This window comes from Mastigoproctus giganteus, chromosome 11 (assembly GCF_048544385.1).
Source record: "Mastigoproctus giganteus isolate SK-2022 chromosome 11, ASM4854438v1, whole genome shotgun sequence".
In the NCBI taxonomy this organism is placed as follows: domain Eukaryota; kingdom Metazoa; phylum Arthropoda; class Arachnida; order Uropygi; family Thelyphonidae; genus Mastigoproctus; species Mastigoproctus giganteus.
Genome location: NC_143585.1, coordinates 178,027,833 through 178,052,830, shown reverse-complemented (window position 1 = coordinate 178,052,830; position 24,998 = coordinate 178,027,833). Strand labels below are relative to the sequence as shown.

The window sequence follows — 24,998 nt, the reverse complement described above, 5'->3', positions numbered from 1 at the left end:
TTTTTTTTTTTTTGCGGGCTCCCAGGCCTGGGCAGCCTGTGAGCGGGATAGCGGGCACCCACTGGTATTGCACTACCTCCAGTGGGTGCGGGATTTCGTGCACTTTGGCATGTAAAAGGTTAAAAAAAAAAAAAAACCAGGCCTGGCTACTCGCGCCTGGGGACAGGCACCAGACAGCAGCTGCACAGGTATTGGCTGCTCCTTTGCAGAGGTCCTACATTCAATACGGATCCACTAGGTGGAGATGGGCTATGCCTAGGGGCAACCCTTGATACCAGGACACACACACCCACAATGAAAGCAAAGCGGAGATGGGGGAAACCCCTGGTGCCGCATGACATCAATACACCTTACCTTTACCCCACTGGGGACAAATGATGATAATGAATAGGAACATTCAGATGAAATTGTGGAACATATTACCCCTACGATAGCGAAGATTTTTCACTTATTCATATTTTTTGTTTATTTATTTATTTTATTTTTTTATTTTTTATATTTTATTTATTTGTTTTTATTTTATTTATTTGTTTTTATTTTATTTTTTTGTTTTATTATTTTATTTTATTTATTTATTTTTAAGGTCCTAGCCGCCGAAATCCCAGGAAATTAAGCGGCAGGACCTGCCAGAGTGAATCTACAGCTACTGTGTTCCTGGTCTGCCTCCACGGGACGTAAGTGGGACAACGTTGGGCCTCAATAGGGGTCCAACGGCTAAATGACCAGATGAACAACGGTACAGAACACGACACATGAACAATTCCCACACACTTTTAAATCTCTGGCATTTCCCAGTGAACTGGTTCACCACAATGAAAGCAACGCGGAAATGGGGGAAACCCCTCGTTCCGTAGGACAACAACACACACTTACCCCACCGAGCTTTCCTGTTATTGTTCTGGCACCATCGGAACAAACACCAAAGGGACCACTTTGCCAATTTTATTTTCGGTTATGTAACAGTTGAGAAGAGATGTGAAAATCTTTTGCGGTGGTTCTTAAGGGCAATGACTTACAAAAGGAAGTCTTCTTGAACACTTCCTCCAAAAATGTATTTTACAGAACAACAGATGTGCTGAACCTGCAATATCCGTTGACTCGTCAAGTTTTAATGAAAATACGTCACTAGCTCCTCGCGCCCTATTTAGTAACTGAGTTTCTGTATCCCAAGCCGTATCACTAGTGCGGCGAGAAACTGTACCATTTGAAAGCGGAACAAGGTCCAAGTCTTTTCCACCAATCATTGTCCTCCAAATGTTCACCGATTGAACGGGGATTCCCTGATTTTGCACTTCGCAGATTCACTGAATGTCAATAACTTTTAATTCTGATCAACACACGAGGGATCGATGTTTTTCTTTATCTGAAGCTCGTTTAAACGGTTTTTAAAAAATCTTCCGGTTTACTTTTGAAATGAAGATGTTTTGTTTTCTGAATGAAGCCGCAAATTTGCTGGTTTTAAACTTTCATTCGCCAAATGTTCGTAGCACAAGAGACATGGGTTTTGGTTCACTTTCAGTTCCATTCCGTGTAAACATGATTTTAAATGTGATTCATCGTACTTTCTCGTTATAATCTTTCTTTTCGCAAAACTGCTACCAGGCTGTAGTACTTCTCATTGCAGGTTTCTTCTCCAAGATTTTCACAACTTGTATTGGTTGACGTTTCAAAAATCTGTTTTCAGCTACTTATCCATATTTTTCGGTATACTATACTGAGTAGGGCCGGCCAGTATTAAATTCCTAAAGTAAATAATTCCAGTCTCAAACAAAATATCACTTTTAAATTAAATATAATTAAAATATACTAAAAAACTCACCCAACATATAGAATCAAATAATCGCTACAAAGTTTTAGTTATTCTCGCACACTAGTTTTGTGGAAACGTAAAAAATACTACGAAACCTATTACATTGCTCAGAAGCTGGTGATCGACTGTGACAGATGAAAGCTTGTGGCTTCACCAATTGTGGCAAATCAGAAGGTATCCCTTACATCGTAAGGGATACCTTCTGATTTGCGACAACAAAGTAAAAAGTATTTTTTGCAAATTTTAATTTTATTTACGATTGTATTTTATACTTACAATGAAGTTTACCTTCCCACGGACCCCCTACATCCAAGTCGCGGACCACAAACACTGCTCTACGTGATGTGTATGAAAAATACTAATTGCCGGATTTCTGTTGGTCTGGTTTTAATGAAATTTGGAGTGCTGTTGGGAGAATCCCTTTAACAGGTATTTTAATAAAGGTGTTAGCAACAGGCGCTTTTGCCCTTGTGGGCAGCGCAGTTGGAAGGATTGCCGCCTCCCCTCACCGGCTGGCAAAGACCTGAATTCGAATTCCGGTCGACGACGTGACGAATTTTTATGGGCCTTTTTCCATCCTGGCTGAGTTAGTCGTGGCAGAATTTCTTTTCCCCCCCTCCGTTTATCGCGTTATTCGTACAGCAAACAGAAATCGACCTCAGAACACGAGCAATTTACAGGCATACTGCTGTAAACTGCAGTATGCCTGTTTGTAATTGGAGCAATATGGCTTTAGTCGCTGATGCTCCTAAAACCATGCAGTCGTGTGAACATTCGAGGATGGGTGAGCGGATCTGATTGAGGTGAATAAAGAGTTGAAGTAAAATGAATGGCGAAGACTTCGTAGGCGAGACACTAGGAGCACAGATATAAAATAGAAGAATGTATCCCCAGTGAACAGGCGATCCGTTTTACGATGAAACAGTGCATTTCCCAAAGGAACTAGTAGTTGTTGGTGACTCTATTGTCAGGGAAACGGGAAACATGCTTTGTAAAAAGGATAGGTGGAATAGGACCAGGGTATGTCTGCCAGGGGCAAAAGTTGATGACGTTGTAGAGCGGATATCATCTTTTAAGGGCACAAAAGGTGATATAGTTGTACACGTTGGCACTAATGACATTAAGAGTAGAAGACCGGCGGAATTACTTGACAAGTACAGGTCACTGATGAAAAAAAGCCGTGAATTAGGGTTGAAATTGAAAGTGTCTGCAATTCTGCCCAGACACGATAGGAGGGAGTATATGATGACAGCCCTGTCAATCAATTCGGCCCTGGAAAGATTGTGCAGGGCTCAAGGGGTAGAATTTTTTTCAGCCTGGCCTGTACTTGTTAACAGGAGAGACTGCTTCTACAGGGATGGGATACACTTAAATAGAAAGGGTGCAAGAATGTTTGCTGATGCTATCGAGGCAATGTTAGGTGGGTCGGAAAACTGCTAGATTGGGGGGATACAAGGACTAATAGATTAACAGTAGCCACTGGCAGAGGTGAAAGTGATTCTTGCACTGCTTCTATTGGAATGAGCCGCAGCCTGGAAAATAAGATGCAGGATATTTCAGAGACTGCTGGGAATCATTGGGGTACAAGTAAACACATGGGTTGTGTTAGGGTAGCTAAGAAAAAGAACAGGTGCATGTATACTTGTGTGTACACCAATGCTAGGAGTTTAGTAAATAAATTTGATGAATTTGAGGTATTGCTCAAAACATCAAAGGCAGATATTGTGGTTATTTCAGAGACGTGGTGTCACACAGATATAAGAAATGCAGAACTGGAATTTGGGGAGTACAATGTCTACAGAAAGGATAGACAGGATAGGAAGGGAGGAGGGGTTATGCTATTAGTTAAAAAACACATAAAATCCAAGGAAGTGAAGCCAGTCGACATCGCTGGACAGTGCAGTGTCGAGTCAGTTTGGTGTGACATAAGCATTGGGAGATCAAAATTGAGAGTAGGAGTGTGCTATAGGCCTAATGACTCTGATGAGTATAATAAGAAACTGTTCGGAGAAATAGAGTGGGCCAGTAAATCAGAGAGTCTTATAATGGGGGATTTTAATTTCCCAGATATTGACTGGAATTTGGGGGCTGGTCACTCACACAGTAGCAAGGCTTTTGTGGATTTATTGGATGATTGTTTTCTACATCAGCATGTTCGGGAGGCAACTAGAGGGAGTAATACTCTTGATTTGATTATCAGTAGTGATTCTTCATGCATTAAGAATCTGCAGATAAATGAACCACTTGGTGGCAGTGATCACAGTGTGCTGAAGTGGGAGTTACTCAAAGAGGTAACTACCATTAGGGGTAAAGGGAAGGGGTATTGCTTTCGTAAAGGCGACTACAATGGACTGAGACAGTATTTAAATTCTATACAGTGGCATCAACTGATGATATTGCCAACAGCAAATTCAAAATGGGAAGCATTCAAAGAACTTATCGTGGAAGCTACTAGGCTTTACATACCAACTAAGAAATATTGTTCAAGGTTTAGGCCTAAATGGTTGTCAGATGAACTAATGAGGCATATGGCAGAGAAGAAAAATGCATGGGATACATACAAATTAACACGTGACACGGACGCCTATGATAGATACAAGTTGATCTGTAACCAAGTTACAAAGGAGGTTAGGCAGGCGAAGGCAGATTACGAGAGATCCTTGGCAAGGGATGCGAAGAAAAACAGCAAAGAGTTCTTTACTTATGTAAACTCTAGAAGGAAGGGGATGAATCAGATTGGTCCACTTGAGATCGATGGGTCAACTGTTGATGACCCTGCTCGGGTAGCTAACAAACTAAATGAATATTTTGCATCGACATTCACACATGAGGAGTTATTCAGCGAGGGGAATGCCAGAGGTGTATTCAACTCTAGCAGTAAGCTAGAGAATCTTGTAATAACTGAGAGCAAAGTGGAGGAGAAATTGTTGAAGATAAACACAAGAAAGGCACCTGGGGTGGATGGGATCTATCCAGTTATATTAAAGGAGGCAGCAAAGGAGGTAAGCAAACCCTTAGCCATAATTATGAGAGCTTCCTTGGACTCAGGGGAGGTACCCATTGACTGGAGATGTGCAAATGTGACCCCAATTCACAAAGGGGGATCAAAGGCTGACACAAGTAATTATAGACCTGTGAGTTTAACTTCTGTTCCCGGAAAATTAATGGAGGCACTGGTGAAAGAAGCACTGCAGGATCATCTAGACAAGACTTCAGTTATAGCTAGGACACAGCATGGTTTTGTTAAGGGGAAGTCTTGCCTGACCAATTTGATTGGATACTATGATGCAGTCACAAAAGAACTGGATGCAGGGAATAACTTTGATATTATATACTTGGATCTTAGAAAGGCTTTTGATACTGTTGCACATGGAAGACTGCTGCACAAATTGGAGCAGTGTGGCATTGGAGGCAAGTTGCTGCTATGGATAAAGGGGTGGTTGAGGGGGAGAAGACAGAGAGTGGTAATCAATGGACACTGCTCATCGTGGACTAATGTTATTAGTGGAGTCCCTCAGGGTTCAGTATTGGGGCCTTTATTGTTTTCTGTATTTATAAATGATATTGATGATGGTATATCAGGCTTAATGTCCAAGTTTGCAGACGATACGAAGGTTGGCAGGGTTGTCAAGGACACTACTGACACTATGCTGCTGCAACAGGATTTGGAAAGGTTGAGCAGATGGGCTTCGAGGTGGCAAATGAAGTTTAACATTGACAAATGTAAAGTACTACATATGGGAAACAGCAACCCCAGAGCAACGTATCAACTCTGTGGTACTACACTGACAGTGGTAGAGAATGAAAGGGACCTGGGGGTGGTGGTGCAGGCAGATATGAAGTTCTCTGAGCAGTGCAGACGAGCTGCAAGAGTAGCTCATGGTGTATTGTCAATGATATATAGGAATTTTTCTAGCAGGGATAAGGAGGTGATTATTCCCTTGTATAAGGCAATGGTCAGGCCACACCTAGAGTACTGTATACAGGCCTGGAGGCCTCATTTCAGGAAGGATGTAGAGCTGCTGGAACGAGTACAGAGAAGGGCAACTAGATTGGTGAATGGGACAAAGGGGTTCTCTTACGAAGAAAGGCTTAAGTTTTGCAAATTACAGTGTCTGGAAACTAGGCACCAGCGGGGTGATCTGATAGAGGTGTACAAAGCCTTGAATGGTTTGAGCATGCTCAATGCTGATGGGATTCTTCCTCTAGCTCAGAAAAATCACCTGAGAGGGCATAAATTCAAATTGAGGAAAGACAGATGTAGGATAGATGTGCGGAAATTTGCCTTTAGCCAGCGGGTGGTTGGTGGATGGAACAGACTTCCATCCCTTGTCGTGGAAGTTGATAGCCTAAATAAGTTTAAGGCTCAGCTGGACAGGTATTTCGAACGAACAGAGGGGTGAAGTGGAAGTGGTTATTTTTATTTATTTATGTTACTTTTTTTTTTTTTTTTTTTTGGCTGATGCTGCATAAGCTTGCTTTCTTGCATCAAATGCCTCTACTAATGCTAATGCTAAATTTCAAAAGCGATTTTAATCCGACTTCCAAATGGCATTCGGCTGCAGTTTGAACCAAAAATGCGGGAAGTGAAAATCAGAGGACAAAATGTAGGCGTTGTGAAGCGTAAGGAGCAGAGGCGTAGCTAGGTTTTTAGGGGCCGTTGGCGAATTCTTGGCTACTCGCCTTTTTTGGATAATTGGTAAAATCGTAATAAGTACAGTCGGACATTGGTTTAACGAAATTCTTCATGGCGAACTTTTCTATTTAGTGAGTTTTTTTGAATTCCCTTTTTGGCGAATATGTTTCAAATAGTTGCCACAGAACGAACAAAATTTTCCATATAACGAATGGATCACGAGATATCTATATCTTTATTGCAGGCAGTGAATTTTTATCGATGGATGCCTTATGCAATTCCCACAACAGCTACGGGTTTAACATAAACTTGACCAATACACGAAAAATTACAAAACACATGATATGTAGAAACATGAAACGAATCATTACATATATACAAATTATATATTAATACGGGACATGAAGGAACATGTTGTTGTTTTTTTTTTTTTTTTTTTGGCAGTGATATGTTGTCTCTATTTATCCTTTCCAGTATCAATTCCACAGGCTTAAAAATGCAATAAATTTGCAACTACTCATTTGAGAGCTAAATGATTTAGCAACAGATAATGCGTCTCCAAATAAATCATCTTTCATTTAGTCTAATATTCAAATGATTGCAATTCGGGTTGTCCCTATACAGCCCTTATAGGGCATTTTCTTTTGAACGCCATCTTGTATCGGTATGTCTCTTCAGGCTAATTTTTATGACCGATGATAGTTTTTCCCTCCTGCTAGTGGACGAAGAGAAGTTGTACAATGACTACACAGTTCGAAGAAATGCCACAGTATCTGCATCAATGCTGGCCGCATGTACGCGTATCAAATTAAGATTGTGCACAACATGCAATATACCGAGAAAGCGAATTCTCCTTTTGAAATATGGGCTTGGACACCTTTTTATACTTTCCCGACATATTAGCGCCATTATTAGCATTAGCAAAGGCACACGATGCACGAAAGAAAGCTTATATAGCATCAGCCGAAACCTCCCTTACACCAAATGTTTGTCAAGTTCTTCCTTGAATCTATTAAACTAACAACTTCTACAACGACAGATGGAAGTTTGTTCCAGCAATCAACCACCCGCTGGCTAAAAGGCAAATTTCCGCACATCTATCCCACAACTGTCTTTCCTCAATTTGAATTTATGCCCTCTCAGGTGATTATTCTGAGCAAGAGGAAGAATACCATCAGCATTGAACATGCTCAAACCATTCAAGGCTTGATACACCTCTATCAGATCACCTCGCAGGTGCCTAGTCTCCAAACACTGTTATTTGCAAAACTTAAGCCTTTCTTCGTAAGAACAACTAATCTTGTTTATTAGTTCCTCTTATGAAGAAAGAGCAACTTGTCTTGTTGCCTTTCTCTGTACTCGTTCCAGCAGCTCTACATCCTTCTTGAAATGAGGCCTCCAGACCGGTCTGATAGAGGTGTATAAAGCCTTGAATGGTTTGAGCATGTTCAATGCTGATGGTATTCTTCCTCTTGCTCAGAATAATCACCTGAGAGGGCATAAATTCAAATACAGTACTCAAGGTGTGGCCTGACCATTGCCTTATACAGAGGGATAATCATATCCTTATCCCTGCTAGAAAAATTCCTATATATCATTGACAAGACACCATGAGCTACTCTTGCAGACCGTCTGCACTGCTCAGAAAACTTCATATCTGCCTGCACAACCACCCCCAGATCCCTTTCATTCTCTACCACTGTCAGTGTGGTACCACAGAGTTGATACGTTGCTATGGGGTTACTGTTTCCCATACGTAGTACTTTACATTTGTCAATGTTAAACTTCATTTGCCACCTCCTAGCCCATCTGCTCAGCTTTTCTAGATCCTGTTGCAGCAGCGTACTGTCATTAGTGTCCTTAACAACCCTGCCAACCATCATATCGTCTGCAAACTTGGACATTAAGACTTTCCCTTAACAAACCCATGCTGTGTCCGAGCTATAACTGAAGTATTGTCTAGATGATCCTATGATGCTTCTTTAACCAGTGTCTCCATTAATTTCCGTGGAACACAAGTTAAACTAATAGGTCTGTAATTACCTATGTCTCCCTTTGGGGTCACATTTGCACATCTCCCGTCCATGGGTACCTCCCAATAATTATGGCTAAGGTTTGCTTACTTCCTTTGCTGCCTAATTTAATATAACTGTATAAGTTCCATCCACCCCGGGTGCCTTTCTTGTGTTTATCTTGAACAATTTCTCTTCCACTTTACTCTCAGTTATTACAAGGTTATCTAACTTACTGCCAGAGTTGAATACACCTCTGGCATTCCCCTCACTGAATAACTCCATGTGTGAATGTCGATGCAAAATATTCATTTAGTTTGTTAGCTACCTGAGCAGGATCATCAACAGTTGACCCATCGATCTCAAGTGGACCAATCTGATTCATCCCCTTCCTTCTAGAGTTTACATAAGTAAATAACTCTTTGCTGTTTTTCTTCGCATCATTTGGCAAAGATTTCTCGTAATGTACCTTCGCCTGCGTAAACTCCTCAGTAACTTGGTTACCGATCAGCTTATATCTATCATAGGCTTCTGTGTCACCCATTAATTTGCATGTATCCCATGCATCTTTCTTCTCTGTCTCATTATGTCTCATTAGTTCATCTGACATCCATTTAGGCCTAAACCTTGAACAATATTTCTTAGTTGGAATGTAAAGCCTAGTAGCTTCCAAGATAAATTCTTTGAATGCTTCCCATTTTCAGTTTGTTGTTGGTACATCATCAGTTGGTCCCACCGTAAATCGTAGCCTTTCAATTAATATGCCATCTTATTAATATCTTTATTATAGGCTGTGTTTTTCCTTATTTCTGACGCAATTCCCTCTCTCGTTTTTGTAAACTAGCGGAATGCTTTATTTTTTATTTCCTTCTGATGCACCCTTTCTACGCGGTTTTGATGTCCGCTTTTTTATCTTTGGTGGCATAAAATGAATTGGGCTTTTGTTCTTTTATTTCACTTACAAATCACAGTATTCACAATTATCTGTTTGTATAGCAGGCACAAACACAATAACTGCTAACTTATTCGACATCGTATAACTATATAATATCGGTGTAGAGAATACACCATAGTTTACCGATAAGTTTAACTACAGCAGTAGTGCAAAAGCATCGTTTTAATTGTATCTCATATTGTGGTTGCCTTCACAACGAGATACCAGGTATTGCACAACTTCAAATAAATAACGCTTCTCTAGTAGGGACTATTGTTATTTATTCTCAGTGGGCACCACCCAGACGCATTTCGGAGCTTGTTGGCTCGCTCATCGATGGGCGGGCAGGGACACTGGTGATGCAGACATGCCATCACGGTTGCGAAGTTAATTCCACAATGAGAGATGCCAAATGGTGTATTTACACCCCGATATTATATAGTTCATTTCAACCCATAACGTATTATGCCTCGTGCATTCGGTCTTCAAAATAGTATCGTAGAACGTACACAATGCCTGAATTACGAACTGCTATGCATCCGAGCATGCGTTGATGAAACGGTCGCCCGATTGGTCCCTTCAAAGTTACGTTCTGGACGGCAAATAGATCTATGATGCTATGCAGTACGTACTCAGATTTAAGGATGCGTGCGGGCGTGAATTGCCCCCTGAAACGCCAATTAGCGAAAATTAATTTTCATCCCCCCCTCTCCTCCCATCCTGATGCGACATCATCTAGGGGCGCCATTTCGTCAGCTAGCCTCCGGTATCGAAATAGCTTGGCACTAAACTAATGTGGCCTGTCAGTGGCGCCCTTGGCACCTGCCCCAATGCTAAGGTGTTCCTACGTTACTGCGTACAACGCAACAAAATACGCGAAGCTTTCGAAGTTTTATTTATGAGTGCCGGGAATGGTAGAAACGCAGTATTAAAATGATGCAAAAAAGGACTTTTTATGCACTTATACAAAAGAAAAAAGAACATTAAGTTGAAATTCGAAAATTGTATCGTTCCTGAGTCTCCCGTCGCCTAAAAGTGGCCACCAGTTCAGCTTTGAATGCTACCAAACCGTTTGTCCGCATTCTGTTGCGGAATTCACTGCGAGCATCTACAACTGGCCAAAAGTCAACTTCATGAAACCCAGCCTTCCGTTACTCCTCGAATTACGCTGGTGTTCAAAGAAATTGCATTCACCGAGGAATTTCACATTTCTAGCCCTTTTTCGCGATGGTATGTTACATTAATGACACAAATAGAAATATATACAAAAGATATTTATTAATAGTTAAGGCAAGGCTAAGTAATATTTGACAGTGCTCTCAAAATATTCCAAAATGAGCATTTGCATCCTATATACAACAGTTTTGTGAAAGACGACAATTATGGCTGAAATTTTATCAGAATTTGCTTCAGTTTATCACTTTAAATGGAAAACAAAATGAAAAGGAGCAAACTAATATTTAGTTGAACCACCTCTGGCCCTAATGACAGCAGTAGACCGTCGAGGCATTGACAAGATCAATTACTCAAGATAATCAACTGATGGTTGGTGGTTCCAAACACCAATTATGGCTTCCGCGAACGGTGTTTGGTTTCTTTCTGGCAATTGCAGATTCCACATGATGCCAACAGTTTTCTATAGGATTCGGATCCGGGCTGTTTCCTGGCCAGCTAAGAGTTGTAATGGACCGTCCTTCCAACCATATTTTCATTTGTAACAAATGTAAACACATTACTGTCCAACCTCTAATGCAGAAAGTAACTACAGAAGTCCCTACTTACACTTTTCGCCTCCCGATGACAAGGAGCAGAGTCGTCCCGAAAGAAGCAGTTACTTGGCAGGTTGAAATGGTCTTTAATGGTTGGCAGTAATTTGCCTTCCAATATAGTCACTGGAAGGAAAATTGACATCCATTTGCAGCCAGACAGAACCTTTTATAAACTGGAGTTGATACGAAATGCACCCCCATTTCATTTGGGGTGCTGGTAGGGAATTTCACTGTAGACACCATACAGTCTGTGGATGGTATTCTTCACCACATCTAAGGCGGGGCAATCGTTTGTCTCCCATTTCTTTATCGACTCACAGCGGCCGGCCTCCAACTTAACGTTTCTAAAAGACCGCGTTTATTTATTTGGCAAAAGCGCATTACAGGCACCATTTTAACAACACCCAAATGCATTACGTTTAGATTGACAAAAATTAAATTTAATTACATACATCGTTTTTTTTTTTTTTTTAATTTCACGCTCCTGGAGCTGGAATTTTTTAAAGTTATTAATAGCATTTTATAGTTATTTTGTAATGTACGTATTTTAAAACTTTTGTACAATTAATTTGTACCAAGTTGACATACATGCACCAAGGTAGTAGGGCGTCATTGACTCAAATTAATCTCCTTTAATTGCTTATCACAGTTTTCATCAGATATGAACCAGTCTGATTATTAGTGATCTAGGAGTTGAAGGACATTAATCGGATTGAATTTGCCAATCTCTGTTCTCAATTGCAATAGAAAAGTTTTATGAGAACATGCGCTTTTTTTTTTTTTTGTTTGGAACATGGAATTAATCCTGACAGGAGGATATTATTTAAATATTTTCTATGAATTACTTTGTGAATAAATCTCAACCCTTCAGTATGTCTTCTAAAACCTAATGATTTCATTTTGTATTTAGCGATAGAAGAGTGGTATTCTTTAAACCAGTGAAGGATAGGGTTTATCAGTCTGTGGGAGTCTGTGATTGATAGGCTCGAAAGATCGGTGTAGACGATGTCAACCCAGCGATCCCTGTCAACTTCAGAAGATTGAAATTGCCATAGAGTAGCTAGTTTAGTTGGTCACGGATCTCCCCGGATGGAAGCCACGAAGTTCCCCCAAAATTGCTGACCATTTTTTGTGAAGGCCGATTTAAAATGTTTCGGATAAATACCATCAGATAATGATTTATTAAAAGATAAATGACGTGATAAGGTAGAGATACATTTTTCCAAAATATTAGAGGCAGGCCGTCAGGACCTTGAGACTAGTCTTTTCTTTGATGATGCGAGGCTTCCTCAACATCTTTTATATTTAGCGTAACAAATGAAAGATTATCGGTATGATTAAATTCGAATTTGTGATGTTTGCTTCAATTCTTTAAGATACTGTTTGTTTCTTCAAAATATTTTGCCACAAAATCAACGATACTTTGCGCACTTGTGGCTGTTTGTTGTTTGTACATTAATTTTAAAATGAATGCACATCTGTTTTTTTTTTTTTGTTTTTTTTTCTCAATGCTCGTTCTCACAATTCCAGAATGCTCGCGTATCGTTATTTTTAGATATGTTTTCTAATAGAGAAGTTATAATTTTTTTTCTAGCTACAACTAATAAGTATTTGATCTTTTTTTCTAAGAGTCGTAAGTTTTCCCCTAGTAGTCTTAAAAATCTTATAAAGAAGCAGAGTACCATGTTGGACATTAGTTTTAGAATATAAAGATTTAGGTGCATTTGAGTCAATTTTATTTTACATTATTTCAAAAACTTTGCTGGTTGCTTGGTCTATACTGAGCTCGAGGAAAACAGTATTCCAGTTTACCTGGTATAAAAAATTGTTTGTTTTGGCCCCTTACGAAAATTTCTTCTTTCCCTGCGAATGTTTGTACTCAGTTATCAGCTGAGATAGTAAAAATGATTGCTTTGTTGTCAGAAGCGAAAATACCATCGAGTTGCATTAGTTTCTATACTTATTGTAGAAAATATTAAAAGTCGAGTGTTTTATTTCTCGTAGGGCTGTTAATTTGTTGTGTTCGAGAGTAAATACTGATATCGAAGGCTGTTTTAGTTAAGTTATCGACGCTATTTGCTTTTCCGATATTCGGAAGTCTCCTAAGACAATGTAGTGGAAGATTTTAAAGCAGAAGTTACTTTTTTGAAGCAATTATTTAATTTCTCAAGTTGTGAATATTTTATAGGGAGGGCAGAGAGACTAGGACAAATAATACGAATACGGTCTTTCTTATTTTTAAATTCAACGTAAGCTCCTTCGAGGTTAGCAAAGCTTCCGTAATTTAATACCTTAAGGTATATGTGCCATGTTATTGCGATACCTCCACCTGCTTGCTTCACAGTTCGATCTCTTCGAAGTTTATAGCAGTCGGAAGTAATAGCTCGTGGTCGAGGACAGGAGAATTAAGCCAAGTTCCAGTGAGAAAGAATGTCAGTCTTTTGTTAATTGAGCATTTAATAATAATACAGATATTTCACTCGCAATACTCCGACATTTATGCAAATAACCATCAATAGGTTTGAGTGTTACGAATGATAATGATCAGGAAACGCAATGCAAACAAAATGAGCTATAATTTGGATATTTGGTCTTAAATTTTATGACGAACTGAAATTTTCAGAATGCCTCCTTAAAATTATGTTTGGATCTAACCTGGAAACGAAAAGCTGACGTTTAGGTTGTACTCATTTTGATTTGTTTGTTCCGCAATTTTCTTGAGGTTTAATGTTGTGTTGGCTCGTATTAAATAACTGGTTATTATCTGCCAAAAGAGGTTGTCTTTTTAGTTCAGTAGAATCATTTGAAGAATCTTTCTGCGATAATGTAATGGGAGCAACGGAATTTATTAGCTCAGTTAGGAGGAGAAATCTTTTGTAAACCCCTGGCACCACCATGCCGTGACGGGACTAATGTATGTCTATCATTGCTGCAATTAAAGATTCTATTCTATTCAGGTGCAGCGTTTTTGGTATAGTCGTATTTTCGAGGTACATACGAGTGCGTAAAATGAACTCTTTGATTAGAGAAGCTTTTGTTTAGGCAGGCCAGGCAACGATGAAATCCATCAGGACACAGAGATATTAAAATTAATAATGAAAATATTCATTCTGCGGTCACAATTAAATTTATTCATTTTATTTAATGCCGCAGTACGTCAAGCAGAACTGAAAACATTACAAAATTTAAAGAATTGTGTGCGCTGCTGGACAGGTGCATAACCAAAGTGCACCCTTCTGAAGTCTGTTAAATCTGGTAAGCGTGGAATGGCTAGCTGATCAAGCATATCAGTGGGCCAAAGTTCTGAATGCAATCGGTGTTTGTCCACTTCAACGGCCAAAGCTGGCGTGCCCAACTTGGTTTTTGCAGTATGGGTGAGTGGCAGCGGCAAATAGGATTGTCTGATGCACAACAGATTTAATGTACTTCGATGTGATATTCGGGTGTTGTTTGACGTTCCAACGTAGAGCTGTAAGTTTGAGGAGGTTCTCGATACTGGCGTTAAATTTTATTTTTCGGTCGAAGATAATTCCAAGGTGTTTGTAGGTCGTGTCGCGTGGTATAGTTATTCGTAAGCGGGTGGTCTGGACGATAGGCCGTGCCAAGGGTGAGGCGAACGAGGCTTTTGCCTCACGTGAAAAGCTGAAAGGGGCAAAAGAAAGATTAAATAATTGCCGACGTTGCCATCATTAACAGTAAGCCCAATTTTTCATTCTTGCCTCAGGTACTAAAATGCCTCGGCACGGCCCTCCAACGACCGATCGAGATTTCTTGAGTGGGAGGGCCGTGGATAAAAGTTCGGCGGGACTCTGGTTTAGTTCAAAGAATTGCAAGTACCCTGTCAGGGAATGAAGTTTCTCATTTATGGTAATACTCATAGCATGTAAGGGCGTTGGATTCACGAGTGTTACGAGTTAATATCATCTATATAGACTGCGACGTTTCACCTGTATAGAACAGGTGAAACGTATGATGATAGCAATGAATAATAGATCGGAGAGCATATCTTTCTGGCAGATGTGTATTCAGTAATGACTTCATAAATCCGAACATGTCGCCGTCGATTTTGAAGAAGAATTTTAGAAGAGTGAGGAGGGTATGGATACTCAGGCTGTTGAGTGCAGCTTCAATATCAACATGAGTGGTTGCAATTTCAGAGATTTTTTTTTTTTTTTTTTTTTCCTTCGAAGGTTGAGAATGGACGTTTCAACTGCAAGGTAGTTTGAAGTGGTGGATCTTCTAGGTGGAGCAGAATTGAGTTGTTTTGGAATCTGAGCCAGGAGCTAACCAGCTAACATTGGGAGAATTAATTTTTCCGTGAGATTCAGTGAAGTTGATTTAGTAGCAATTGGTCGAAAATACTTCACGTTGGAGACTGTTTTGGGAAGTGGCATCACGTGATAGCTGTTTCGGGGAAGGTCTGTTGAGTCAAATTGAGTAATGGCGTGGAATATTTATAAAGCACCAGGTTTGAGTAATTCCAGCAGTACATAATGGTTGAAGGAAATTAATTGCCACGATTAGCTGGACATATTAATAGTCTGAGTGGAGAATAGGACTGTCTATCCGGATCACTATTGGTTTGAGGGTAGATGATCTAGTCAGGGCAACCGCAAAATCTTGCATCTAACCTTCTAATCGTCCGCCCTTAGGTACGATGGAAATACTCCAGGCTTTGCTAAACGAGGAGGCTTAGTTTAGAGGAAGTCCAGTATGGTGTGGCGTCCGTATATATGTTGATGGCTTACAAATATTGAAAGTTGAATATTGAATTCAGTCATTCAATCCTGAAACTTTCCATTATCTTCGGAGCTGGAGATGGTGATTTCTTTTGAGACCCATGAAGACCCTCAAAATGGTGGATTTGTGTCTTAATTTAGGACAACATAATGAAAATGTGTGGTTTTTTTTTTTTTTTTTAATCCTAATTCTTCAAATCTCAGTGGTTGGAAAAATGACTTATAATAAATACAATAAATACTCCTTCAGTAACAGGTACCAAGAGCCGAGCTCCTGCTGGTATTATTATTACGGATGTACCGTGGCCTTAAAGTTCTAGTTTATACTTCTGCACCACCACCAGTTCCGCTATTGATGACAAATGAAGAGTTCCTTTAAAAGCTTCGGTGTTATTCTCATCGCATTTAACTTTCGTAATATTCATATATTTTTAATTTTATCGCTTTGATCTATGAATTTTGTCTGTCCAAAACTCTTCTAATCCAACCTGACAAGTTCACTTAAAAGAACAAGAAGAAATAGAGCAGCACATTTAATCCAAATGTTTCTTTCGTATTTCGAAAACGGGATAAGACTGTTAGGAAATGGTCGTTCAATTGACGTCGCTCTCTCATGAGGGCGATCTTAGCAGGAATATCTCGAACTTCTTCGACGGGCAAATACTCCTAATGAAACGTCTCAGAAACGTCAAATTGTGCATCTGAAAAGATGCACTATTTGACTCTGATTGAATGCTAATTTTGCGTTTTATAGCATTCTGACAAGAAAAAAAGTTTCGCGCCACTTCGGTTGGTTAAATTCCTGCGCCGCACAGTGAGGCCAACGGATTCTCCCCTTCCATTTCGAAATCATTTCGAGAATTAAGGTGTAAAATTCTGGGTCAGCGAATGCTGCTGCTTCCCCCTTTATATTGTCATTTCCACGCACAGTTCGCAGATAACAAACAAAAAACATTGGAATCTGAAGGAGTGCTTTCAAAGTTCAAGACACCTTTGTGTTATCAGAACGTCAGTGGTCCGATATGAAGTACTCGACGAAGTCAATAAAAAGAGAGAGCAGATATCGTAGCATGTGCATCTGTCTCAGTTGCGCAACCGTCTTATTTTAAATGCTTCTAAGAAATATTGAAAGTGTGGGTGACGCTGCTTCCAGCGCCGACAGCTCCTTCACCAAAGGAACATTTCAAGGATGCAATGGTTTTTTTTTCTGTGTGGGCCATCGGATACAGCAACGGAGTAATTTAAGGTATTGCGTTAAGCGAACAACGAAGTGGGTCAAACAAATGAACCACTCCTCGAGATTAATACGCTCACCGTTTGTTTTCTTCTTTTGTCTGCTGCCATTGCGACATTGGGCGTTCTCCGAGCCGATAAGTATCTGTTCAGGCGCCTTCTTCTCTCGCTCGACCTTGATGACGGAATTTTATTAGAAAGAAGTGCGTTTGAAGGACTCCGTTGCAAAATGAATCTCCTCAAATCAGTTGCTCGATAAAGTCAATGCCTCTTTGCTTCGTCCACATTAGCACTTCGACTTAACTAGTTTTGGCATTAATATCCACCGTGTAACTAGAACAAGAGGGAGGCGCTGCTAATCACAAAAGCGGGACTGATCGAATGTATTTAGAATGCCCTTATGTCCAGGCCAGTATTTTGACTACAAGGTCTCCACGAGTCGAACTTTGGTGGGCATTTTGAGTTAAATGGAAACAGAAAAGTCGCCGGAAATTCAGCAGTTGCAAAATGGTACAATGAGCGTTGCTACGAGATCGAAATGCGATTTGTAATTCGTTAAAGAGATGCGAAGTGTGATGTTAATGAAAGGTAAAAATTGATTAAAAGGAAACGGGGAACGGTACTTCCGAAAGGCAATCGGAATGTTGTCAGGTCTGCCGTCATATCGCGTTGGTAACAGAGATATAATCTTATAAGAGATTTGCCATTTAGAAAATAAACCGAATTTAAATTCCGTTTTCTTTCTCATTGCATTCTGTTCTTCTTTACTTTTCAAAATATAAATTTTATGGTAGTTGTGAATTCTGTTGAGGATGGACCATTTCACCTAGTCGCGTTCTTCTCAGGTTTTCCTGATGTCGATAATAAGACCAGAAAGCTTTTACATTTTTTTTTATTTAACTGCTTGAATTTGAAGATGTTTATTTTAATTGTGGTAACCTTTCCGAAAAGATTTTTTATTAATTTTCTAAGTTCTTCAAAGCGATTTTAGTCTATTACGCTTGAGGTCTTTTTGAGTATTTTATATATCTTTCTTTTTAGCGATCAATCTTATTAGTGCATTGAAGAACCAACCGAGGAATTTATATCTTTTATTCTTAGCTACTGGTACTTCTTGCTCAATTTTATTGTAAATTATCATCGTGAAATTTTTTTTTTTTTTTTTAAATATTTTCAGAGTCATAAACCTTTGATCAATTACTAATTGTGAAAGATCCCGACTCTGTTCCAATCAGCGGTCTGAAGCGGATTATCTATAGAGTGCTTTCGTATTTTATGAATCTGAACTTTACGTTCAAATAATATCGGAATGTAATTCAATTTTAATATGGAGTCACTCTTGGCGGTCTTGAGCTCAAAATTGCTGAATATCGCGTCAGAAAGTGTTGGCATCTGGTTGGAAAATCCCAGCATGTTTCAGATCGGTTTCTATAAGAATGGAATTTTATAATTCAGAAAGTGTATCACGAACTACATTAGGATATTTCGAATTTAAAATCGTCAGTTAAAACCACATGTGAGTTAGAAGAAGTTATGGATACGTTAAAATTTAATTGTAATGCTTTCAACTCGGTTTTTTTTTTTTTTTTTTCCAACTGGAGGAGGAAAGTCGACTTTCCTTTTCCTGAGAGTAAGATTAATAAATTGCTTTTCAGCTTTAATACGATTTTTGAGCCTTCGATGTCAGATACAACAATTCGCTCTTTAATCGAAAGATTCTTTTCGTATTATAACTACCCCTCCAGCAGTTTTGTTCAACCGCTCTTTTCTCAATGTGTAGTGGGAAGGCGTTACGTGAGATTTTCCAAGAAAATCAGCACCGCGTAATGCCTTTCTAAATAACCACTCTTGTTTTCTGTTTCTGCATATTTGCAGGTATTGTAGCGCAGTTAGTCAATAGGCTGAATAAAAAAAACAAAACACTAAAAAACCCACATCGTATAAGGAAGAGTGGTTATTCAGAGAGAAAACTGCGATCTCGAGAGTCAGTTATTTTGATTTTAAACCGTGTCTCTGTAATGAAGAAAGTGTGATATCTGAAGCTGGCTGTAATCTGATTTCTGTTAGAAATTTACTTCTAGCATTGTGGTAGCAACAGGATCTTGCTGAATATTCCTTGGGGCAATTCATTCTTCCTCCCTATTTCTTAAGATGAGGTCATCTCCTTTTTCTTCATATTCTTTAAGCTACGATTGTATAGATATAAAATGCAGATCCTTCTGGGAAAAGTTAGGGATTAATAGTGTTTTTTTTTTTTTTTTTTTTTTTTTTTTTTTTTTTAAACATTCAGTGTTATTGGACTCGACAGGTCCATAGTGTTCTCTCAATGATTTACTAAAGTAAAAGTTATTTCGAGCTGCGCAAGGTAATTTTGAAACTACACGTGGAATGCTTATTCAAGTGAGAAAGCCACATCTGAAAAAAGACTGAATTGCAAGGGTCGAAATGTCCTCCCCCTCCCCAGTAATCCTGAAATGCTCAAATGGTCGCACTGCGCTTTTCAACAAGGATAAACCTGTCCGGCTCCACGATACATACGTTGCGACCTCCGCGGTGGCGGATCTGGCTTTATAATTTAGCCACTGATTTGGGGCTTCCTGCAGATCTGGGGGAGTGGGCGTGTTTACTCGAGTGTGCTCGCTTCTAACTCGTATATTGAAAATGTTATTGCCTTTTTGGTAATAAGGTGCCTTTTCGGATTCGGTAAGAACTTGAAACTTCATCTGCGAACAGTCTACTGTACATATTGAACTTGTGATTTCAATACGGCCTGTTTTTTTTTTTTTTTTTTTCATATTTCAGTCGATAAAAAGTCTTTAATCACCCATTTCATATATTTATTTAAGAAATGCGAATTTCGCTATGGATAAACCACCCGATTAACGCAGAGTATCCAAGAGCTTTCTTTAGTAGATTCCTTTCGTACGACAGGGTTTAAGAGGATTTATTTATTCAGTTTCAACCCCTGTACGCTAAAACTACGAAGCAGCCAAATACAGTTTCTTCCGCACGAGGAAACTTTTCAAGCAGCGAAAATTATAATTCCGATCATTTTTATTAACTTCATAAAACCTGATCATTTAAATTACACCGCCAACTTCCTCTGGCTTTTAACTGCGCAGGGAAACTAAGAGTAGATGAAAAAGAGAATTAAAAATTGACCTACCTACGCATAAGAGGAATGCCGCTATAACAAATCGAGTCTCCATGATCTCTTTGGAGAGCGGAAACTTTGTCTTGGTCTGCCTATGTATGATTATGTACGATGGTCTACTTATGTATTGAAGGGTGTACGCTTTTCAGAAATTATCTAATCTCGGGGGGAACTTTGACTCGAAGACTTATGAAGATAAGTTAAGATAGCATCGAGTACGTTGGGATGTTTTTTCAGAGACTACAAAATGCCCGATTTAAAAAAAAAAAAAAAACGAAACAAAAAGCAAGCTTGTACATCATGAGTATCCGTAGCTCTTTTTTTTTTTTTGGCTGAGAATAAACAAATCCTCCAAATCTACCTTGGCAGTAATTGAGCGCACTATTGACCCAGTCCTGCTATATGTTCCTATTTTTGTTTCCCAGACAGTGAATGACATTTTTCTTAAATATTAAAGAAAATGCAATGCAAAAGGATAATTTAAAGCTGCCTCAAGCGAGTGTCGCTTCGTGTCAGAACTGTTTTCACTCCATTTTACTTCGTGGTTTGCATGTAACTGATGTCAATTCGAAGAAATTAACGAGTAATTACGCAAAACATTTCTTTAACTGCTTCATAATTTGAGAGCTCTGAACATGCTGTTTCTTACTGAAAGCTGGGGAGAGGGAGAGGGAGAGAGAGAGGGAGAGAGAGAGACACGATTTCAGGCGAACCTGGTTAGGCCTGTGCTTAATATTTATCTTCTCTCTTGCTCTTTTTGAACAAACTTCAAAATTCAAATAGAACATTCAGGCATTGCTTCTGCAACGAAGCCAGTCCCGCGCGAAGCTCTTACAGAAATGCTCTTCATACACCTTGGACAGTCACACGTGATCAGCGGAATTTGAAAGATAGAGAATACAAGAACGTCACCGTATTTAGTGGTAATTTTCTTGTATTCTCAACTATCCGACCATGTTTACGATTGTACTTCTGCTTCATGAAGGATGCGTCACGCTTACCACCAATACTAACTTCCATTCCTGATGGAAAATGCGGATCCAGTGACAGATACGGCTCGACTGCCAAATCTTATAATGGAAAGACGCCTCACCCTAACTGCCAAAATGACCACCGGAATAATCTCGGAGCCAAACATCTGGGAACGGTGCAGCTGGAGATTCCCTCAACTCGGACTAATTTGAGTAAATTTATTTGGATTTACGGAGCATTTCTGTTCGTCTTCTTAGGGACCGTTTTCTCCCCGTGCAGATGCGCATCACAGTCCAAGTAATCGACGGCGACCTCTACAAATTTGCCAAGGATCGTAAATACCGGAGAGAGATCCTTGATGGCGTAAACTGAACCAGGTAAACTGCACAGTAATGTGGGCAGTATAATAAAGTTAAAAAGTATGTCTGTATAACATTGTATGTAATGTCAAAAGTACTGCATAATATCTTTGAGTATATTGTGAATAAGTTAACTGAAATTTATTATATCGTTGGTCCTGGAGGATCAACCCGAATCTCGATGCGGGCCCCGTCCTCAAGGCCTTTGTCCACCAGCCAATGTGAAGCCCCCTGGCATTCTTCCTGTGAACCGTACATTGTATACATCTTTTTGTATGCAAAGATTATATATAGATTAAAGTTATATTCAGCAGAGAACAAATAACCACACCTAACTGAACAAAATGAGCTTAATGACCGAGATATGCACGATTTAAATATACACTTTTGGGATCAATACTACAAGAATGGAATTACTGTACCTGATTCTCAAGAATTTGGGTGGTCAGTTAGAGCACCTAGTACCTCGGTGCTGTAACTCAACTTAGAGTACATAGAAATGATTAAACTGTCCACGTTTTACAGTTTAAGTTAAAAGGCAGTGTTGTTACGTAACGAAGCATAAATCGTCCAATACCTGCACTCGAATCTGTTGAAACGAAGGAAACTAAAAGGATGTCTTTAAATATTGAACTCGATCATATATGAGGAGCATCGCTGGCAGTCATGGAATTTAATGCCATCGTGAATAGATTTGGATTTACGGAGCATTGCTGTTCGTCTTCTTGCAGGATGGTCGAGAAACAGAACAGCGCTGTGTTGTCCAGGGAAGGATTTGTCCGTAGGAAAGACATTGTCAGTACGCGCCATGAGTGGATCCTCCGTTGCAATATAAAGCTGGGCTTCAAAAGTTTTGTGAAGGCTTTAGAAAATGAAGAGACCACGTTTTTTTGTACAATGAAAATTAGGAAAGATCTAAAAGATCTTATTTAATATTTAGGCAAAATAACAACGGATTATTGCCGTGCCGCTCTTTGCTTTTCAACCAGAATTACGAAGTTGTTTCTGCCCCCCACCCCATCCCCCACATCTAATTTTATTTCTTCCCGTAGAAAATATTAATCTTTTGAAAACATTCTCGCTGCGAGCTCTATTTTAATTAGAAATCCATCGGAAAGAATTTTTGCTTTGCTTCAGCTTTTATTTGTGATCTGTAGTGATTTGTGAAGAATTGTAACACAATTACAGAGCAGCAGTGAATGAGTCTCTTCTCAAGCACCGAAAGATTACTTTATAGATTAAAATAAACGCCCTAATATTCTTCAATAAGAAGTTAATGAAAAGAAGTAATTGTTTTTACAAATATCAGATTGCACCGATTTTATTGACGTAAACACCCTTCGCTCTTAAAAGATTGAACTCTGCTTGTTCTTCCTATGAGAGATGCAGATTAACCTTCTTCGACGGTGGTACGAGCTTCGAATTTTTAAAAGTTCGTGCCATCCTCGAAGAAGGTTTCTTGATTTAGTCAGTTTGGGGCCCACAGCGTATATTTCTGATGTAATTGCATTTTTACGGCGTCTCCCGCGACTTTGGAGCCAACAAGCATCGATGAATCCGACCTTCGTTTCGAAGCAGTTATTTTCGTTTTGCGTTCAATGATTTTAAGTAAATTCAGGAAATCGTGTGAAATGGTATCACATTCAGGCACACACAAAGATGGCAGGTGGGTTTGCGATTTTGTTTCGAAAAATAACATCCAAACTGATGACAAATGAGCAGTAGATTTTATTTAGTTGGACTCTCTACTCGCACGCGTGAAGAAAGGATTCTCCTTCGGCACATCGTGTGATGAAATCACATAAAAAAATAGAATTTATTGCAATATGGAGTTTACTGACGTTGTGCAAAGACTGCGATTGTATAAAAGAGCAGTAGACGGTTGACTTTTTAAGTTGGGAAATATTTGACAATAAATCTGGACGCTTTCCTTCCAAACGTCGAATTTTATACAATATATCAAAAGCCGAAATTTCCACTGAAATTCTCACATTATTCTTCGCACAACACCTGTTTTAAGCCAAAATAATATTTAGCGAGAACCCCACCCACTCCATCTTACTGGTCTAGAAAGGGTTTAAAGTATCCGACAGTTCTCATAAGTTTGACTCCATTTTTAACTTTCTCAACTTTTTAAAACAAGTGTCTGGGATTCTTAAGACAGTCATCGAATCCGACCGATTAATGATTCAATCGGAAATTGAAACTGGTCGAGTGAGGACTTATTTACATTTGCACGAGATCCGTGCCAACGCAGCTCGTAGTCACCGTGCGCCAACGACATTAACGTAGACAGTTAGCGCCGCAATCAGCGCATAAAACCAAGAACAACACGGGGATAAGTTCACGTGCAACGTAGAGGCACCGTTGTTGTCATCCACTTCGACGACGCTATTGTAAGAACTGTTGCAGCGTGGAATGTGTTTCGAACACGGCTCGTACAGCAGCGAACCTCCCAGCCTCGTAATCAGCTCCTTGATCAGGTCGGCGGCATCGCTACCACACGTCCTCTTGGTCGACCTTTCCGTACAGCTGCGGTAATCACTGAAGGCACTAAATTAAAGAAAATGTCGAAAGAAAACAATGTAAGTTGCAACCGAATTACGTCGATATTAACTTTAAAATAAGTTTTACAAATAATTGTCAGAAATAAATTACGATGGCCTCAGTTATAAAAAGTACAAATTCAGAATAGTAAACTCACTTTCTCCGCTGACTCTTGTCTGGATTACTCAGACACCACCACCTCCTCCCACCACAGATGGTTGCCTTCTGATAGCGTTGAGTGTAAACCTGCTTTAAAAGAGCTTTATGCAACTGACTGATCGTTAAATGTAACCCAGGTGTTCTACAGTGTACTAAATACTCGCACCCTCCATCACCCCCTTTCAATGCAAACCTGATTCAGTAAATGGCTCTCCACTTCGAATTGATCCGGTCTTCCACGGAAAAAGAGGGATGAGCAGTGTTCTCTGCCTCTCCGGGCATCGCTGCTCCCTTCCTGGCGTTCCCTCGATGGCTGCCCTCATCTTTGCTAGGGTCAATTCCAATGCAGTAGATCTCGTATCTATACACGCCATTGTCTTGCAAGACCTCCGGTTAATTCTTGTCTGAAGAACATCGCTTGTACTCGGGAGATGTGCACGTGTATAACCAGCACACACACACACACGTCTCCCTCAGAAGCCGATTTATTTCTTCCCATATTGGATGCCCGAAATGTAGTTGTCGTGGACAAACAGAATAGTATTTAAAATAAACCCACACTTCTGAATGATTTTTGGAAGCTCAGCTCAAACAGTTATTCGTTATCACCCTAAGCCTGCTTCCAGCGTAAACTGCACTCAGTGATCCCTGAATTGTGACAACTTACCTAACAA

At 39.6% G+C, this 24,998-nt stretch overlaps 3 protein-coding genes across 3 annotated transcripts in view; 1 reads left to right on the top strand and 2 right to left on the bottom strand.

Moving 5' to 3' along the window:
• Positions 1-20,378, bottom strand: part of LOC150078593 (uncharacterized) — a 50,009-nt gene extending 29,631 nt beyond the window's left edge. Inside the window, exon 1 of the mRNA XM_090385026.1 lies at positions 20,300-20,378. Coding sequence (XP_090241152.1) covers positions 20,300-20,342 — 43 coding nt within the window. The 5' untranslated portion in view covers positions 20,343-20,378. The remainder of the gene's footprint in view (positions 1-20,299) is intronic.
• Positions 20,379-23,326: 2,948 nt separating this feature from the next.
• LOC150078592 (uncharacterized) overlaps positions 23,327-24,998 on the bottom strand; it is a 53,463-nt gene continuing 51,791 nt past the window's right edge. Inside the window, exon 5 of the mRNA XM_090384284.1 lies at positions 23,327-24,171. Coding sequence (XP_090240410.1) covers positions 23,883-24,171 — 289 coding nt within the window. The 3' untranslated portion in view covers positions 23,327-23,882. The remainder of the gene's footprint in view (positions 24,172-24,998) is intronic.
• The window catches only part of LOC150078591 (uncharacterized), a 202,949-nt gene continuing 202,035 nt past the window's right edge, over positions 24,085-24,998 (top strand). Inside the window, exon 1 of the mRNA XM_090384287.1 lies at positions 24,085-24,203. The gene's annotated coding sequence lies outside the window, so the exon portion shown is untranslated. The remainder of the gene's footprint in view (positions 24,204-24,998) is intronic.